The 20,747-nt window shown below is 44.3% G+C and overlaps 1 protein-coding gene across 1 annotated transcript in view; it reads left to right on the top strand.

Moving 5' to 3' along the window:
* LOC119978346 overlaps positions 1-20,747 on the top strand; it is a 439,995-nt gene that overhangs the window by 119,872 nt on the left and 299,376 nt on the right. Inside the window, exons 12-14 of the mRNA XM_038819919.1 lie at positions 5,330-5,482; positions 15,036-15,180; positions 16,681-16,839. Coding sequence (XP_038675847.1) covers positions 5,330-5,482; positions 15,036-15,180; positions 16,681-16,839 — 457 coding nt within the window. The remainder of the gene's footprint in view (positions 1-5,329; positions 5,483-15,035; positions 15,181-16,680; positions 16,840-20,747) is intronic.

Raw genomic sequence — 20,747 nt, 5'->3', positions numbered from 1 at the left:
GCTGCATAGCTGCGTGGGTTTCCTCCGGGTGCTTTGGTTTCCTCCCACAGTCCAAAGATGTGCAGGTTAGGTGGAATGACCATGATAAATTGCTCCGTAAAGGGATGTGCAGGTTAGATGGGGTTAGGAGGGAGTGTTCACTCGAAGGGTCAGTGCAGACCCAATGGGACGAATGCCCCCTTCTGCACTGTAGTGATTCTATGAATAATGTTTTGTTTAAAATAAATAAAGTTTGAGTTTCAAGACACTGCTCAGTGAAGAACGTCACAGGATTCCAGAGGTTTGGAACAAACAAAAATAAACTTTACTTTACCAGGTCACAAAGATAAAACGTTCTAACATTCAGAGTAAGTATCAGGTACATGTGAATTAACAAGGAAACTATGGTTGAACACACCACACTACATAATAAATGGTAGATGTGAACAAACCAGAGTCCATGGATTTCACACCCAGATGTCAGTAAATAGTGTGAGTCAACCAATCTCACTGAAATTCAATTACTTTCACGAGGGGTTCCAATCTTCACTTTCGAAGATCGATCCTGGAAATTCTCTCCAGAGACGGCATCAACAATGGCCCATCTCGTTTCCCTGGATTCCTAATTCTGTACTCAAGCGCTAAATTGCAGGCACAACTTCAAATCTTCAACCATGCAGATTGTACATTACTGCTCCAAAAGTATGTCTATGCCCAACGGCCTGCAGCACCAGTCTTTGATTGCCATCTTCACTTAAAGTCTGCTCTCCAAAGCCCTTTTCCTGTTCGAAGCCTGTATTTGTGTTCCTCTTTTTTTTTAAACGGAATTTTTCCTGTCCCTGCCTCCTCACTGGGAATCTTGGGAGTTCTCCCTGTCCCCTTTGGGATCTTTTCTTGTCCCCTTTCGGATAGCTCCTTTAGTATCTCTTCTTGTCCCCTCTGCCCTTTGGGATCTCTCCCCATTACCTTTGGGATCTGTCCTTCTCTCCTTTGGGATCTCTACCTGTCTCCTTTCGGCACACTAAGAAGTCCTACAACATCCAGGTTAAAGTCCAACAGGTTTGTTTTAAATCACTAGCTTTCGGAGCACAGCTCCTTCCTCATCTTCACCTGAGGAAGGAGCAGTGCTCCAAAAGCTAGTGATTTGAAAAAAAACCTGTTGGACTTTAACCTCGTGTTTTGTAAGACTTCTTACTGTGCTCACCCCAGTCCAACACTGGCATCTCCACATCATGTCTCCTTTGGGATCTCTCCCTGTCTCCTTTGGGATCACTCCCGATCTCCTCTGCCCTTTGGGATCTCTCCCTGTCCCCTCTGACCTTCTGGATCGCTCCCTGCCCAGGACACCAGCTTTCTATGGATCTCCACTCTCAGTCACCTGACCCAGCATTTTTGTACCATTTTCCATCTTGCACCAGGTGCACTGAGGCCAAAGAATATATAAACGCAGATCGGCACGTGTGCAAAGCTCCAAGGTGTGTCATGAGCTGATGCCCCAACATCCACTCTCGCAATTAAGAGGGTGGCACAGGGGCTGGTTTAGCACAGCGGGCTAAACAGCTGGCTTGTAATGCAGAACAAGGCCAGCAGCGCGGGTTCAATTCCAGTACCGGCCTCCCCGAACAGGCGCCAGAGTGTGGTGACTAGGGGATTTTCACAGTAACTTAATTGCGGTGTTAATGTAAGCTTACTTGTGACACTAATAAAGATTATTATTATAAATTTCAAAACAATATGGATTCATAAGTCTTGTCAGGGTCCGGGAGGCTTGTGATCGCCCCCAACTTGAATTTCACATCCATTTTTTTGTCCTGTAGACCACTTCCAAATGTAACTTTATATTTCAGATTTGCAGACCAAGTATATTTCTAAAGACTAATGTTTACTAAGCAGATATAAATTTATCAAACCTACTGTCTCATCTCCAAGCAAATGGAAGAATCTTAACGTGCAGACTAGCGAAGGTATTTTCTGATTTCACTAAAACAATCAAACCATTCTAGTGCTGTTTACATTAGGACGGTTCCCATAATTCCTGCTGGTGTTCTGACATCAGGATACATTTTCTCCCCCAATCTCTTCTGCTAGGTTAGAAATGGACCCGTCTTTGGAAGGATTTCATAGAATCATAGAATTTACAGTGCTGAAGGAGGCCATTCGGCCCATCGGCCCGTGAAAGAGTACCCTACCTAAGCCCACGCCTCCACCCTATCCCCGTAACCCCACCAAACCTTTGGATACTAAGGGCAATTTAGCTTGGCCAATCCACCTAACCTGCACCTCTTTGGACTAGTGGGAGGAAACCGGAGCACCCGGAGGAAACCCACGTAGACACTGGGAGAAAGTGAAAACTCCACACAGTCACCCAAGGTCGGAATTGAACAGCACTCTTCCTCCTTTGTAGGAAATATTTTGTGAGTGGAAGAACTCCAAGGATGGGGGAATCGCCTGCCGCTTCCTCTGCCACTGGCAAAACACCAGCAGAGGCGGTTTGGGGATGGGCAAGGTACCCCGCCCCATTCCCCCACCCACTCCCGCCTGCCACCCTGTTCCTGGGAAGGGTGCAAAATCCCACCCTGTGTGTTCAATGTCTGGAGGGTCGATAACCAGAGGACACAAATAAGACGATTGCCAAAAGAATCCGATATGGAAATATCATTTTACATTGGCTGTGGGTAGAGTTTTGAGTGTAGCGCCTTGATGGACTGGGAGGAGCAAACTTACCTTTGAAAGGGAATTTGACAAATACCTGAAGGAGAACAAAATTGCAAGGAATGAATCCAGAGTGGGACTAACTTTATTACTCTTCAATTGAGCAACATCGATAGCTGGGCCGAATGGCCCCCTTCTGTGCAATATTATTCGGTTCCTATGGTTCTATTAGAAGTTAAAAAAGTACAATCATGTTAACCAAAATTCACTCTTTTATTTCTAAAAGGGAGATTGTTAGCAAGACGTACTCTTTAGATTTGTTAAGAGTAAATTACTTCAGGTACTTGAGCCGAGAGACCGAAACTGTGAAATCATGGGCTGGATTCACCGCCGGCGGGATACTCCGTTTTGCCAGCAGCCCATGGGTTTTCTGACGGCATTGCCCCACAATTGGAAACTCCATTGACCAGCCGGCGTAACGGAGCACACCGCTGGCAGGGTGAAATAGAAATGTGGCACGGCGAGGCGGAGAATCCAGCCCCCTGTATCTACTTTTTTTTCCCACTAACTGTGAACATTCGTTTTGAGCAAGAATTTAAACTTAAATGGGCATGCATTGAAAATGCCTTTAATAAATAACACAGCTGGATGAAATGTTTGAAATACAAAGTACAGTATATAAACTGCTTAAACTAAAAGCATGAACATAGCATTGATATATGACCATGGGAAGAGAGTGCTTACATAGCCCTTCTGTGTTAATTATTTGATAAAAACATCTGAAGGAATTATCATTTTTCAGTTAATAGATTGAGTTCGGATTACTCTGAAAAAACACATCAGTGCAGCAAAACTTTTCTGGAATGATCGGATATGAAGTTGGAGAGTTTCTGTATGAAAGGCAGTATAAATATGTCAGGGTGATATGTTGCAAGGATTCCCTTTGACTCTTCCCCACAATTCTACCTTAACGTTCGGGGGCCGGTTTAGCTCAGTTGCTAGATAGCTGGTTAGAACCATAGAATTCCTACAGTGCATATGGAGGTCATTCGGCCTATCGAGTCCACACCGACCCTCTGAGAGTATTTTCTGGGACGGCACGGTAGCACAGTGGTTATCACTGTTGCTTCACAGCGCCATGGACCCGGTTTCGATTCCCGTCTTGGGTCACTGTTTGTGCGGAGTCTGCACGTTCTCCCCGTGACTGCGTGGGTTTTCTCCGGGTGCTCCAGTTTCCTCCCACAAGTCCCGAAAGACGTTCTTGTTAGCTGAATTGGACATTCTGAATTCTCCTTCAGTGAACCTGAACAGGTGCTGGAGTGTGGCGACTAGGGGATATTCACAGTAACTTAATGTAAATGTAACTTAGTGTTAATGTAAGCCACCCTGTGACACTAATAAAGATTATTATTATTATTATATTATTATTGAAAGAGCACCCTACTTAGGCCCACTCCCTACCCTATCCCAGTTATCCCATAACCCCACTTAACCTGCACATCTTTGGACACCAAGGGGCAATTAATCATGGCCAATCCACCTATCCTGCACATCTTTGGACTGGGGGAGGAAACCGGAGCACCCGGAGGAAACCCACGCAGACAAGGGTAGAACGTGCGAACTCCACCCAGACAGTCACCCAAGGCAGAAATTGAACCTGGGTTCCCTGGCGCTTTGAGAGGCAGCAGTACGAATCACTGTGCCATTTGTGATGCAGAGGGAGGCCAACAGCATGGGTTCAATTCTCATACCGGCTGAGGTTATTGATGAAGCTCCGCCTTCTGAACCTTGCCCCTCACCTGAGGTGTGGTAATCCTCAGGTTAAATCGCACCCAGTCAGCTCTCCCCCTCAAAGGGAAAGTAGCCGATGGTCATCAGGGTCTATGGTCACTTTTACTCTCCTTAACCTTAATCTCTTCATGAATATGAAGAAGTTTTCCCCATCGCCTCCTTGCGTTCATTGCTAATTTGTTCGAACAATGCTTGTTTTGTCTATCCACTTAGTAGAAACTGGGCTGAACCTCATGGTACTCACTTGGGACTATAATCATTCACAGAAAATACTTTCAATCTATGTAGATTCAAACTGGGTTCTGGAGGTGAAAGATCAATGTGACCTCTGACCCTATAAGACAAATGTTGTTTCTCCTGAAATTAGATTTCAGTTATACACGAATGATAAACATTCGACTTCTGACCTTTAACTTGTTAGTGAGAACTGCAGAGCTTTGAAGAGCCTTTGCCTGGCTTGTTGATCACCCCCAGCTTTCTCATTGAGCTAGTGTCTTTGGACACATTTCGGTACAAGTAAGCAGTTATCTTAACACCAGATGGTGCTGTTGTAGGAATCTGTATATTATCTCCTGATTAGCTGCTGCAACATCAGAGAGGTAATGACTTCAAGCTTTCAGTCTGGAGAGAGACTGACTCACTGAAGGTGCAGGGCAGAAATCTGGACAACCATGATTTTCCAACCTCTTAATTAATGGTTTGAAAATCCTGTGCCCAACTTTCTGAGGTGCACTGTTTATGAGCAATTCTGACAGAAACACGTTGACCCGGTCAAGTTTGAGTAACCAGACATTTTCTATTAAGGTGTAATGTGTACCTTTATGTTGCTTAAAGTTCACTTCTTATTTGTGTCAGTACACGATGTGAATAATGAAAGTTTGTATTTTTTAAAAAATATAATCTGCAGGTGCTGATATCTCTGAAAGCAATTGGAAACGCTGGTCTTGCCGCTAGTGCTCAGATTCCAACACTGAATAAATGCGTACAGTCTAAAACCAATCTGCTCGATGTACGACTGGCAGCCATTGATGCTTTCAGGCGCATTCCCTGCAAAGCTGATGTAAGATCACATTTCACAACTGATTCTGTTTCTATTGGCCTTCAAGGGTTTTTGTCATTCTTGGTTGAACTTTGATTCAACAAGTGTACAATATTTTAGCTGAGTTGAAACAACTACTTAAACTGTTCTGGCTATCTACAAACTCTCATGTGTGCTTGTGTCCTGGACAACCAGATGTCCAGAAAGTGTCACAGGCCGAATCAGCTCGAGCACTGGTTTTAGAGCTTGAGAAGCTGCCGTCATTGTGCTGCTTCCAGGAGAGTTTGAGAGCTTACATGCTCGAGCACCTTTCTTGAGGTGATCTCCTCTTGTGCAGGAGGAAGTGGGTGACTGCAGGAGGAAGTGTGGTTAGCATAAATGCTTCACAGCTCCAGGGTTCCAGGTTCGGTTCCCGGCTGGGTCACTGTCTGTGCGGAGTCTGCATGTCTTCCCTGTGTGTGCGTGGGTTTCCTCCGGGTGCTCCGGTTTCCTCCCACAGTCCAGAGATGTGCGGGTTAGGTGGATTGGCCATGCTAAATTGTCCGTAGTGTCCTAAAAAGTAAGGTTGGGTGGGGGGGGGGGTTTGTTGGGTTACGGGTATAGGGTGGATACGTGGCTTTGAGTAGGGTGATCATTGCTCGGCAAAACATCGAGGGCCAAAGGGCCTGTTCTGTGCTGTACTGTTCTATGTTCTATGCCAAACAAACAAGAAGGATCTTCCATGTGGTGCAGGAGTTTCTTGGGTGCATTTCACTCCCTGAAGTTGACTTTTGGAGACGGTAAAGGGGAGTGCAGTCAGAGCCCCGCGCACAGCAGTATCAATGACCCAGAGTGCACATGGAAGGTCAGATGGTTAGAGCCACTTTTGAAATGAAATGAAAATGAAATGAAAATCGCTTATTGTCACGAGTAGGCTTCAATGAAGTTACTGTGAAAAGCCCCTAGTCGCCACATTCCGGCGCCTGTCCTGGGAGGCTGGTACAGGAATCGAACCGTGCTGCTGGCCTGCTTGGTCTGCTTTAAAAACCAGCGATTTAGCCCAGTGAGCTAAACCAGCCCCACTTTTGCAGCCACAGGCCTGATTCCAGGATGATGTGTTACCTCACTGGTGTCAGGGTCAAGGATAGAATCATAGAACCCCCTACAGGCCATTCGAGTATTCACCGATCCTCGGAAAGAGGACCCCACCGAGACCCACTCAACCACCCCATCTCCGCAACTTCACCATCCCCGCAGCCCCACCTAACCTGCACATCTTTGGACACTAAGGAGCAATTTATCATGGCCAATCCTCCTAACCTGCATATATTTGGGCTGTGGGAGGAAACTGTGGCACCCGGAGGAAACCCACGCAGACACGGGGCGAACATGCAAACTCCACAGTCACCTAAGGCCGGAATCAAACCTGGGTCCCTGGTGATGTGAAGCTGCAGTGCTAAATCTGTGCCACCGTGCCACCCCTGAATGTCACTGAATAGTTGCAGAGTAACCTGAGTTGACCGGGAGAGGGTGGAGGGGGAGCTGGGGGAGATGGCAGGGTGAATTATCTGAGGTCAAAGTCCATATCATTACCAATGACACGGGTAGGAAGAGGGATGAGATCCTCTAGCTAGATTTTAGTGATCTCGGAAAGAAATGAGAAAGCAGAACCTCAAAGCTAACGATGTCTGGATTCCTCCCCCTTGCCATCCACGAATGAGCACAGAAATAGGAGGATAGAGCGGATGAATGCTTGACTGGACAGGGAGTGCAAAAGGAAGGATTTTAGATACCTGGAACTTTAAGACTGACTCTGGGGATGGTGGGACCCATTCAGGACAGACAAGTTGCATCTCAATAGGGCTAGGATACATATCGGTGTCGGGGGTGGGGGGGGGGGGGGGGGGGTGTTGGTGCTGTCGGGGAGTGTTTAAACTATCTTGGTAGGGAGATGGATGCCTGAGTGTGAATTCAGCAGGGCGAGAAGCACAGCTGGAAATATTAGGCAGGAAATTATGAAGCCAGTGTGAAAGAACAGTAAAACAAAGGAGGTTTTCAGTGATTGGTAGTGGGCACTTTGATGTGTGATGTCTCATTAACAAAGCAGGTGTACTGAGGGCACAGATGAACACTTGGAATGACAATGTCAAAGCTGTTAATGAAACATAGCTTAAAGCAGGATAGGAATATTAGCTCAACTCTCTTGGTTCCAGATTCTTCAGACAGGATGGAAAGGGACATTTAAAAAAAAAAGGTTACAATATTGTTTAAAGAAATAATCATATCTATGAGCAGGGTTAACATGGCAGAAGGATCATCAAATTAAGCTATATGTATTAAACTGGATAACAAGTAGCAACAATCACACTGCTGCCAATACACTAGACCCCCATGCCCCTGTCCCGCAGGAAAATAAAGGGGAAATATTGAGGGAAATTGCGGAGAAGTGCAAAAACAGTGGGAAATCATGTTAGGGGATTCCGACTATCCTAATATTAACTGGGATACATTTTGTGTAAAATGTATAGGAAATTCAGAGTTTTTAAAAATGTCTTCAGAATCTTTTTAATTTCATGGCAAGCCCAACATGAGAAAGGACAATTCTGAACTTAGCTTTAGAGAATGAATTTGGGAAGATGGAAGCAGTAATAATGCAAGAATGTGTTTTGTCGTAATTATCCCAATTCAGTTCAATTTGGTATCGCTGAGGAAATAGAACATAGAACAGTACAGCACAGAACAGGCCCTTCGGCCCTTGATGTTGTGCCGAGCAATGATCACCCTACTTAAACCCACGTAACCCGTATACCCGGTAACCCAACAATCCCCCCATTAACCTTACACTATGGGCAATTTATCATGGCCAATCCACCTAACCCGCACATCTTTGGACTCTGGGAGGAAACCGGAGCACCCGGAGGAAACCCACGCACAAACGGGGAGGACGTGCAGACTCCACACAGACAGTGACCCAGCCGGGAATCGAACCTGGGACCACTGGAGCTGTGAAGCATTGATGCTAACCACCATGCTACCGTGAGGCCCGTTTTTTTTTTTTTTTTTTTTTTTTTTTGGCGTCCTCTACGTGAGCAAAACTAACCCACGACAATATTTTGTCGTAGCTTTTCATCTTGTACTCAACAGGACAATCACAAGCATTCCAATGTCAGGGGAAACAACAATTCAGACTGTGTGAGAAGAGAGTGCTGATTGGTTGGCAACTGGACTCTCAATGGTCAAGACAGAGACCACTTGCCAAATACCCTCTTCGCATACAGTACCAAGTTGTTGTTTCCACTGACATTGGTAGTCTTCCGATTGTCGTGATGAGGGCAAGATGAAAAGCTTTGACAAAATGTCTTTTCTGCAATATTCAAATTAGATTTAGTTTATTTATGGAGAAGGGTAAAGATAGACCAAGTGACAATCTCTAGTGCCAGGCAATAGTGATCACCAGCAAGAGAGAAGCAAACCCATCACCCCTTGTCATTCAATGGCATTGCCATTGCTGAATCCCCCACTATCAACATCCTGGGGGGGGGGTTACCATTGACTAGAAACTGAACTGGACTAGCCATATAAATATAGCTACACAATCAGGTCAGAGTCTAGGAATCCTGCGGGAGTAACTCAGCTCCTGATTCTCCAGAGCCAGTCCACCACCTACAAGGCGCCAGTCAGAAGTGTGATGGAATACTCCCCACTTGCATGGATGAGTGCAGCTCCAACAACACTTGAGAAATTCAACACCATCGAGGACAAAGCAGCTCACTTGATTGGCACCAACCTAAACATTAATTCCGTCCGCCACCAATGCACAGAGTGGCAGCAGTGTGTACCTTCTGCAAGATGCACTGCAGCAACTCGCCAAGGTTCCTTCAACAGCACTTTCCAAATCCCGTGACCTCTACCACGTAGAAAGACAAGGGCTGGGGACATTTGGAAACACTATTTCCTTCAGGTTCCCCTCCAATCCACATACCACCCTGACTTGGAACTATACCACTGTTCCTTCACTATCACTGCTTCAAAACACTTACCAACAACACTGACGGTGCACCTACACTAAATGCACTGTAGAGGTTCAAGAAGGCCATTCATCATCACCTTCTCAAGAACAATTAGCGTTGCGCAACAAATGCTGGCCTAGCCAGCGACACCCACATCTCGGGAAAGAATAAAAAAAAGCTAAAAGTTTTAAATGGGGAAAAGGCGAATCTTACTAAACTGAAACATTTTGTGGCAAAAGTGGACTTCCTGAACAAGCTACTTGAAAGTAAATCAGTGTCAAAGCAGTGGGAGGCATTCAATGAGGAGATAGAAAGGATTCAGAACAAATCATAGAAACCTTGCAGTGCAGGAGGCTATTCAGCCCATCGAGTTTGCACCGACTGTTTGAAAGAGCACCCTACCTACCTAGGCCAACACCCTCACCCTATCCCGATAAACCGGTAACTCAACCTAACCTTTTTTGGACACTAAGAGGCAATTTAGCATGGCCAATTCACCAAACCTGCACATCTTTGGACTGTGGGGGAAAGTGGAGCACCCGGAGGAAACCCATGCAGACAGAGGGAGAACATGCAAACACCACACAGATAGTCCCCCCAAGGTTGGCATTGAACCTGGGTCCCTAGCACTGTGAGGCAGCAGTACTAACTCATTGTGCCACCGTGCTGCCCAAATCTGCTCCCACAAAGAAAAAGGGTGGGACTCCCAAATCTAAACCCCACCATGCACTGCCCCCAACCACGGATACCAAAAGGTAACGAGAAGGATGAGGCAGAGGAGTATGGGAAGTGCAGGGATTAAATTAGAAAATAAATTCAGAAATGAAAGAATAGGCTCAAAAAAAATATTGACAAGTAACAGCAAGGAAAACACACAGATGTTTTTATAAGTCGATGAAAGACAACTGAAAGTGTAGGGTTAATGAGACCAAAAAGCCAACTCGTGTGGAAGTAAAAGATGTGAACATGGTTCTTTGCAGCTGTTCCCCACAAAACTGGGATGGAGTAGACAATGTGGTAAAGGAGAAAGTGTGAAATATTGGATGGGATAAAACATCGAGGGAAAGAATATTAAAATAATCCTTGAAAGTGGATAAGTCACCAGGTCCAGATTTAAGGTACCCAGGCTGCTAGGGAAGCAAGGGAAGAAGTAACGGAGACTCTGACAATCATTTTCCAGTCCTTTCTGGCCTCAATAACCTTGTACTGTTGTTTGAAAAAAAAAAGAAATGGATAGAATAAATAATTACTGACCAATTCAGCCTAAGCACAGTGGTGGGAAAATTACAGGAAAAAATGGAGAGGCAGCATAATCCATCATTTAAAAAGGCATGGCCTACTCAAGATCAGCCAACATGGATTTGCTAAGAAATGTTTTGTCTGACCAACATGATTGAATGCTTTGGGAGTAACATGTTGGGCGTAGTCCAAAGAGATATTAGCAAGACTTCTGACAACTTCCCAGATGGGAGATTGGTCAGAAAATTAAAAGCTCACGCGACGTGAGGGAAAGTGGCAAGTTGGATCAAAACTTGGTTCAGTGGCAATAAGCAAAGAGTAATGGTTGATGGATGTTTTCGGGACCAGAAAGCCTTTAAGCTTTTTCCAGTGGGATTGTGCAGAGTTCAGCACTGGGAGTCTTGCTTTATATCAACGATTTAGAATTAAATGTACAAGATATTATTCGATGTTTAGAGATAACACAAAAATTAGCCATGTAGTTGATTGTGATGAAGAAAGAATGCAAAAAGATATCAATGGTCTAGTTAGGTGGGTAGGGAAGTGGCAAATTGAATTCAATCTGGAGAACTGTGGGACAATAGATTTGGGGAGCACAGACAAGGCAAAAGAAAGTTAAAGGTAGGTTGATGTTCTTAATACGGAGGTGATGGTCACTGTTGGATTAAAGACTGAGAGCACATATAAAGCAACATCCTCCCCGTGTGTGCGTGGGTTTCCTCCGGGTACTCCGGTTTCCTCCCACAGTCCAAAGATGTGCAGGTAAGGTGGATTGGCCATGCTAAATTGCCCTTAGTGTCCAAAATTGCCCTTAGTGTTGGGTGGGGTTACTGGGTTATGGAGATAGGGTGGAGGTGTTGACCTTGGGTAGGATGCTCTTTCCAAGAGCCGGTGCAGACTTGATGGGCCGAATGGCCTCATTCTGCACTGTAAATTCTATGTAAAAAAAGTCTGTTAATTTATTTGTTGATTTATAAATTTGCCCATTTTGTTGATTGATGTACTCAAAGAGTATAAAGAGAGACTGTATAAAGAGAGCACACAGTGGGCACTGCGGGAGTTGGAGTGTTTCATTAGACCTGGGAACAACATTTTAATATAATTCAATAAGGTTCCTTAAAAAACAGTCTCTTTTGTTACAGTACCCCTTTAAGGGAATCCTGCTTGAATTTGATTTGTTTATTTATTAATTTGCTCAGATAGAAAATGTGCCCTTAGGCTGGTTAGCTCATTTGGCGAGTTGCTTCAGAATAATGGCAACACAATGGTTCAATTCATGTTCAGCCTCAGGTAGGCTTGGAAGCTGTCTCTTGTCTGCTCCATGCTGGGTGTGAAGTGATGCCTCTCAAGCTGTTTATATAGCAAGTCAGCTGTATTACGACCCAAGACCAGATCCCAACAGTGGCTAGATATTGGACAGATACTGGCAGCACAAAAGCACAGTGGATAGCACTGTTGCATCACAGCACCAGAGTCCCAGGTTCAATTACAAGCTTAGGTCACTGTCTGTGAGGAGTCTGCACATTCACCCCGTGTCTGGAGGGTTTCCTCCGGGTGCTCCAGTTTCCTCCCACAAGTTCCGAAAGATGTGCTGTTAGGTAAATTGGATATTTTGAATTCTCCCTCTGTGTATCTGAACAGGTGCTGGAATGTGACAACTTGCAAGCCTACTTGTTACAATCAGGATTATTATTAGAAACCAGGAGTGATTCCACAAATAAATAAATATATGGTATATTGAAACAAACTATTATTAACAGTCTTAAAATATCTTTAAAATCACACCAGAAAATGGCTTACAATTATAGCTTTAACAATGTTAATTAATTCAGTGAATACAGTAACCCTCAACTGCCATCTTTATTCCCACTCAAACAACAAAAAAACCCATCTCCGCTCTCAATCCACTGGTACATACAGTTAGCCCTCAGAAATACCTGCTTTGTAGAGATGTTCTTTAAGAAAGAGAGATCCTTGGACACAGCTTTGAAGAAAAGATCTGAATCCTGTCAGAACCATGCAGAAACTCTGGCTATACGTCTTCAAAAGCTGTTTCAGTTCATTTCAGCTTACCTTCTAATTACACTCTAATGAACTGCTTGCAAATAAACTACTAATCCAACTACAGACATATCTTTTTACTGAACTGAGATGTTTGACTTTGGCTCACAACCCCACAACTAACTCACAACTAACACTTCTTTCCTGCAAAATACCATGCCTCCTCCTAATACTTACATCATCTTGCCAGGATCTAAATCTAATTAATTTGACAGGGAATATCCTTAATGGGGCAGCACAGTAGTACAGTGGTTAGCACTGCAGCCTCACAATGCCAGGGACCGGGGTTAATACCAGCCTTGGGTGACTGTTGTGTGGAGTTTGTTCATCTCCCTATGTCTGCATGGGTTTCCTCTGGGTGCTCTGGTTTCCCCCCACAGTCCAAGGGTGTATGGGGTAGGTGGATTGGCCATGGCAAATTGCCCCTTAGTGTCCTGGGATGTGAAAGTTATAGGATTGCAGGGATAGGGTGGAGCATGGATCGGTGCAGACTCAATGGGTCGAATGGCCTCCTTCTGCACTGTAGGGATTCTATGAACATTCAATTATCCCAAACTTTTAACAATGCTTTAATTGAACTCCTGGTACCAAAAATCTTAATTGTCTTTCAAAACTAGGATTGCCTTTAAAAACATGACTGCAGAAGTCACTCAGGTTCTTAACTTTACTGCATCAAATACCTATAATATAATATAAATGAAATTCCTATATTCATCACCGCTGGGACACTGGTTTAGTAGTTAGGGGCAGAGTTCTGTATTGTTGCATCCTGAGAATAAACCTAGTACCAAGGACAAAATCTCTGCCTCTTTCATACATACTTCACCAACTGGTTTGGATCCTTATAATGGGGGATACACAATAAATGGTAGGAGACTGAGCAGTGTGTAGGAATAGAGGAATCTTGCTATGAATGCCCCTGAAGGCAGATGGATAGATCAATAAGATGGTTAAGAAACAATAAGGGGTACTTTCCTGTATTGGTCGGGGCTCTGAGTATCAGAGCAGGGAAGTTATGTTGGAAATAGTTCTAGTCACTGCAGTACAGGGAGGATGTGATTGCGTTCGAGAGGATATGGAGGAGATTGATGAGGTTGGTGCCTAGAATGGGGAATTTAAGCTATGAGGAAGGATTGGATAGGCTGGAGACATTTCCTTTGGGTCAGAAGAGGCGGTGGGAGATTTAACTTGAAGGTAACTTGCATTCAGTGAACACTTTTCACCGCTGCCAGATGCCGAGAAGCGCTTTATAGCCAACTAAATATTTCTGAAGTAAAGCCACTGCTGTAATGTAATGTCAATTTGTGCACAGCAAGATCCCAGCAGCAGCAATGTGGTCATGGTCAGGTGATCTGATTTTGTGATTTCGATTGAGGGATAAATATTGGCCGGGGTTAACTTCCCCATTCTTGGAATAGTGCCATCGGGATCTTTTTCATTCACCCAGCATCATCTCTTCAGAAGGATGGATTCTCTGAAAGTGCAGCACATCAGCCTTCAGTTTTGTGCTTGAGCCCTGTTAGGGGCCCTAAACCCAAACATTTTGAGCTGACTCGGAGTGACCTAGATAGAGTGGATAGGAAGGAGCAAAGCAGGCAAGTGAATAACCAGGGGGTATAGATTTTAAGTAGTTGGTAGAAGGAACATAGAACATACAATGCAGAAGGAGGCCATTCGGCCCATCGAGTCTGCACTGACCCACTTAAGCCCTCACTTCCACCCAATCCTCATAACCCAGTAACCCCTCCTAACATTTTTGGTCGCTAAGGGCAATTTATCATGGCCAATCCACCTAGCCTGCATGTCTTTGGACTGTGAGAGGAAACCGGAGCACCCGGAGGAAACCCACGCAGACATGGGGAGAACGTGCAAGCTCCGCACACACAGTGACCCAAGACGGGAATTGAACCTGTGACCCTGGCGCTGTGAAGCCACAGTGCTATCCGCTTGTGCTACCGTGTTCCCCGGATTCGAGAAGAGTTTGGGGTAGACATATTCATCTGTGGGAAGTGGTCTGGAATTTTAGTGACTGATAAATTAGTAGAGGCAGCAACCCTGACTGCAGTTTTAAAAAGAAAATGTGGATATTTGAAGTTTTGTAACTGAAGGTGGGGTTAGACTGGTTAGCTCTTTCTCGGTTACCACGGACACGCTGGGTCGAACAGCCTCCATCTGTGCTGTAAATGTTCTGTTTCTATGGAGACTGTTTTGTTTCCTTTTGTCTGATGTGATCCCTTAATTCTAAAATTTCCTTGTCATCTCAGTGATGCTGTTTGTGTTTTTAGCGCACTGTGTTAGTTCATCTCTACCAAACCGCGGATGAAGATGTAGAGCTCCGAATTGCTTCTTACTATATGTTAATGAAATGTCCCAGCGCTCAGCTCTTTGAAACAGTGGGACTCACTCTACGGAATGAAAGATCCAGTCAAGGTTGGGAAGTTGATGCATTTTAAAATTTGCAATAAAACACCAAATAGCCACATTTTAAATCTGTACTGATGAGAAGGGTCCAGAAAAAGTTGCCCATAGGTTGTGCAAATTGCTAGTGCATTTGTTGCTATTCTTTTTTTATTGTTAATTCTTTTAAAAAATAATTGGTAATATTTATAAATGTACTAACATCACTTATATTAGCTTGCCTACTTTTTACAAAATTCAAGTTTTATTTCATTGTAACTTTTTCTGGCAACGTTTGTTACATTGAAGTGTTTGGATCTCTCTGCAAATAATCTCATCGAACTTCTCGACAGAATTATTGGTTTTAGTTGCAAAAATGAATATTTATTGACCAAAAAGTTACCAAACCTTATGTTTCAAATTAATGTGTGATCAGCAAACACAAATAATTTATATCCTAGTTTGTTTATAATCCTCAAAGTTTTGTAAAAGTTACAAGGTGGTTCTAACTGTAAAGGGCCAGACTGAATCTGACATTTTGACTTGATCACATTCGAATTGGTGTTCGGCCCTAATTTTTAACTCTGGTAGAATCAGCCCATGGGAGGGGAAATGGACCAGGGCAAAGGACCTGAAACATGCCGAGGCCCAGGAAAACCTCACCACCCAGCGCTACTTATACACGCAAGATGGCGCTCCCTCCTGATCCCTGTGCGAATCACAGCTTGGCTGGCGGTCAGAAGCAGGCTAATGTTAACAGGAGGCCAGTGCCTGGAATGTGCAGATTCCGTTCCTCGCGCACGTTCCATCAAAGCGGGAGGGAGAGGATAGGGAACCCAAAGCAAGGGTGCTGCAAGGTTTCTCTCTGGGTCTCTTCTCCCACTGGCTGGTGCTTTTGACAGGTTTGGTCTATTTGGCCCGCCTTCTCTGCCCCAATGTTCACTGTGTTAAAAAGGCCTTGCTGGTGTCACCAGAGCCTAAGTTACATATCTAAAGCGGACCTCACTTTCTTGGGTCAGGTGCCCTTGCCGCTGGCAGTTTAGTTGTCAGCCAGATCAGAGTTGGAAGACTGGTTAAATTTCCCCCTCTACTTTAACTGTCCCCCTCATCTGACTTTCAGCAGTGGGAAGTTATCATCGGACCTATAGTTCAGTTGGTTGGTAAAATACAGTGAAGGTTATGACTTGAGTCATGTGCAGATGGAAACACTTTGTATTATATTTCATTTCCATTTATCTAGCAAAATATGATCCACCATATACTGCATCCAAATTTATTTTCTGGAGAGTCAGTTAATTACTATTCAGAACAAATTTTCAGAATTTATTTTTCCTGACCGTTTATTTCAACATTGTTAGAGTCAACATTTAAATTTAGAGATAGTTCAGCGGCCAAGCCTGTTTTCAGGAATGTTGATCGAGCTGAATCCTGCTCTAAATGAACTCGCTCAATGAATTTCAGAATTTTATTGTGTACAGTGTGTTAAGATGTGAATTGTTCTTTATCATTTAACAATTAAATTTGTCTTTGCAGTGGGCTCATTTGTATGGTCCCACCTGACCCAGCTCATAGAAACCAATGACCCCCTCAAACAGCAGATTAAGGAAGCTCTTCCCAATTACATTATCAGCAAAGACTTTGACCTAGAAAACTGGAAATACTCGTCATATATGGATGCTACCTTCCAGTCAGGTACTATGCTCATGCATTTGATACAAGTACATTAAGTAATTATTGAGGGCATTTTCATTCATTCTGACTCAAATATCATTTTTTAAAAAATAAACATTTTATTGAGGTATTTTTGGAATAGTAACAACAACAAAATAAACAATATACATGAAACCATAAACATAGAGCAAGCGCCATTTACCTTTCGTACAGGTCCCACCCTTATTGACCCCCTACTCTGATCTAAACCAATCCCCCCCCCCCACCCCCACCGTCTGCTGACGATTAATTTTCCGCAAAGAAGTCAACAAATGGTTGTCACCTCCGGATGAACCCTGACATTGACCCTCTCAAGGCTAACTTGATTTTCTCCAAACAGAGAAAGCTAGCCATGTCAGATAGTCAGTTCTCCGACTTTGGGGGCTTTCAGTCCTCCAAGCTAATTGTACCCGTCTCCGGGCTACCAGGGAAGCAAAGGCCGGAAAGTCTGCCTCTTTCTCCTCCTGGATTCCCGGGTCTTCTGACACCCCGACTCAAATATAATTTTATCATGTGGAGTTCACAAAATTAAGGTTGATTTCTCCATCGGTAGGATTCTCTGTACTGCCGGCAGCACAATCCCGCCCGTGGGTTTCCCAGCGGGTGGAGTGGCTACAATGGAAAATCCCATTGGCCGGTGGCAGGAATGGAGAATCCCGCTGCTGGCAACAGTGCGCCGCCGAGAAACACATAGCTGGGCAGGTGGAGAAGTCACCCCAATGGCAACAAAAACAGATTAAACGTTGCAGTTTTTTTAAACCAGAAAAATGTCTTCCTGGCTAATTAGAGCTTTAAACATTTTTTGGGAGGAATATTTTAAAATTATATCAACTGGTTAATAAATAAGAGTAATTTGACCCTTCATATTTGGCCAACATCTGACAAAACTGGTATTAACATACTATGGGAATCAGCTAATGCTCCTGGATTTAGCACTGAGGCATGATATGTGGCTTCAAAGTATTCGAATACATCTTAACACTTACACAATACTGGCAATCTAATGGTCAACTTAAAATAGATCATCCAACTATTGGAACTGAAAGAACAGGTTTTTGTTTGTTTTTCAAAACCTGTCAATCAAAAATTCCAGGAGCAGGCAGCTGTCCTTTTTTAGTTCCCCACTTGTACTTGGGTTTTGCCTTAGTATCACGATTCCGCTGTGTGCTGTGAACCACGCATTCTTACAGAAAGGGCTCGTCTGCACAAAATGTGTAGTGCTCAATCCCTGCAATAGCGTCGGCAAGGTTGGGAGTCCTGTGTGTGGTGGGATATCTGCACCTTTATTCCGCACTGGTGAATATAGCTAGGAAAGAGAATGGGGAAAGAATCCCGGAATCAAGTTGTGCCTGCCACTGTTAAAGGGCTTCCAATTTAGCCAATGTCTAGGCCTTTAATCTACAGGTCTCCAGGCTGAATGATGTAAGACTGGGGGGGGGGGGGGGGGGGGGGGGGGAAGAAAGGGCAGTTATTGGCCAATTCTTTCAAAAACCCAGTATGATAGGCCAGGTGACCTCTTTCTGCGCTGCATGCTTCTTGGTTCATGGTTGCAGAATGGTCATTGTCATAATATACGCACAAGTATATGATGGTGCACAGACAGACATTGATTGACACACAGGATGACCAATGAACATAGAACACAGCAGCCAATCACCAGAAAGAACATTGCCACTATAAAGCCAGAGGGCACTAGTTTTCCCGCTCTATTGGGATGCAGCCTCTGAGACAGTCAGAGCCCGTGAGCAACAACTAGAACATCCACCATGTGGCAGTAAGATAGTCTGGTCAGGTTAGCCTCAGGTCTCCAGTCAACTCAGCATAGTGTCAACCCACAGTTAAAGTTTGTATAATAGTTAATAGTTGCATTTCTTCAAGTGTTGGAAGCCTATCTCTCTCACTGCCACAGTAAATGCAGTCCTCGCAGACCCAGACATCTGCAAGAAGTGTGAGCTGTTAAGGGAGAACGGATAGAGGATAGACAAACTGGGCAGAAAAAAAAATTACAGCATACCGGAGGTCCTTAAATGGTGCTTAAATCCAGTTGCTTTTGGATCCCAAAGGCACACACTCTGCATTCAAGTTTTTGGATCCTGAATTGTTGGGTCCATGTGTAGTAATTCCAGGGGATCGCAGACCTGTCATTGTGTGAATCGTTTAGTGGGAGGAAGAATAACTGGGCGGATTCTCCATTCCCCAAGACGGGTGTTTCTCGGCAGCGCGCCGTTGGCTGGCGGCGGAATTCTCCACTCCCATCGCTTGTCAGTGGGATTTCTGGGAGTGCACTACTGGTGGGAACAGGGAATCCCAATGGCCAGAGGATTCCGGCTAATGTCATACAATCGGGACTCAGTATTGAATAGTTCCATTTCCAAGCCTTCATCCCACCATTATGAGTAAGAATCGGAACATAGCTCCAATGTGCTCGAGATGTGTCCAAATTGTTGCCTTTGAGTTCAACACATTGAAACTGTCCGTTACTGTAACTGCCTAAGATTGCAGATAATAGTGCAGAGTAAAATCTATGATAGAGTTGGTGCAGGGGGGAGGGTTTTGGATTCCTGGATCACTGGAATGTTTCTGGCGAAGGTGGGACTTTTACAAGAAGGATGGTCTACATCTAAACCAGAATGGTGAACTAACATCTTTGCCGGCAGGGTTTCCATTGCTGTTGGAGTTTAAACTAATTCGGCAGGGGAAAATAAATGTTAGCAGAATAGGGACACAGCATAATACAGAAAAACAATCACAGGGAGTACAGCGGTAGTAAGTTACAGTAAGTAGGATCAGTAAGTTTGCGGAATACACAAAGATTGGCCGGGTGTTTAACGGTGAGGTTGAGTGTCTTGGGTTGCAGGAAGATATAGTCAGGATGGTCAAATCGGCAGAAAAGTGGCAGATGGTATTTAAAACTGAAAAGTGTGAGGTGATACACTTTTTTCCCGTACCTGCCTCCCCGAACAGGTGCCGGAATGTGGAGACTAGGGGCTTTTCACAGTAACTTCATTTGAAGCCTACTCGTGACAATAAGCGATTTTCATTTCATTTCACTTTGGAAGGAGGAATGTAACAAGAAAGTATTCAATGAACGGCATGATACTGGCAAGTTCTGAGGAACAAAGAGATCTTGGAGTGTTTGTAAATTGATCTCTGAAGGTGGGAGAGCAGGTTAATGGAGTGGTGAAAAATGCACATGGGACACTCGCTTTATCAATCGAGGCATAGATTACGAAAGCAGGGAGGTCATAATGGAGCTGTGTAGAGCTTTGGTGAGGCCACAGCTGGAGTACTGTGTGCAATTCTGGTCGCCATATTTTAGGAAGCATGTGATTCCACTGGAGGGGGTGCAGAAGAGATTCACCAGGATGTTGCCTGGGTTGGAACATTTAAATTATAAAGAGATGTTGGATAGGATTGGGCTGTTTTTGTTGGAGCAGTGAAGGCTGAGGAGCGACCTGATCGAGGTGTACAAGATCATGAGGAGCGTGGATAGGGAGCAGCTGTTCCTCTTAGTTGAAGGGTCATTCACGAGGGGACACAAGTTTAAGGTGAGGGGCAGGAGGTTAGGGGGGATTTGAGGCAAAACCTTTTTACCCAGAGAGTGGTAATGATCTGGAATGCACTGACTGGGAAGGTGGTGTAGGCGGGTTGCATAAAATCCTTTAAAAAGTACCTGGATGAGCACTTGTCACGTCATAACATTCAAGGCTATGGGCCAAGTGCTGGCAAATGGGATTAGGTAGGCAGGTTAGATGTTTTTCCTTTCATGAGTCAGTGCAGACTTGATGGATTTTCTGCACTATATTATTCTCTGATTCTGTGACATTAATTGCAAAATATAAAAACAAGAAAGAGTTTGGTCATGATTGATAACATATCACCATTAATGT

This window comes from Scyliorhinus canicula, chromosome 15 (assembly GCF_902713615.1).
Source record: "Scyliorhinus canicula chromosome 15, sScyCan1.1, whole genome shotgun sequence".
NCBI lineage: Eukaryota > Metazoa > Chordata > Chondrichthyes > Carcharhiniformes > Scyliorhinidae > Scyliorhinus > Scyliorhinus canicula.
This window is presented reverse-complemented; position numbering and strand designations above follow the sequence as displayed.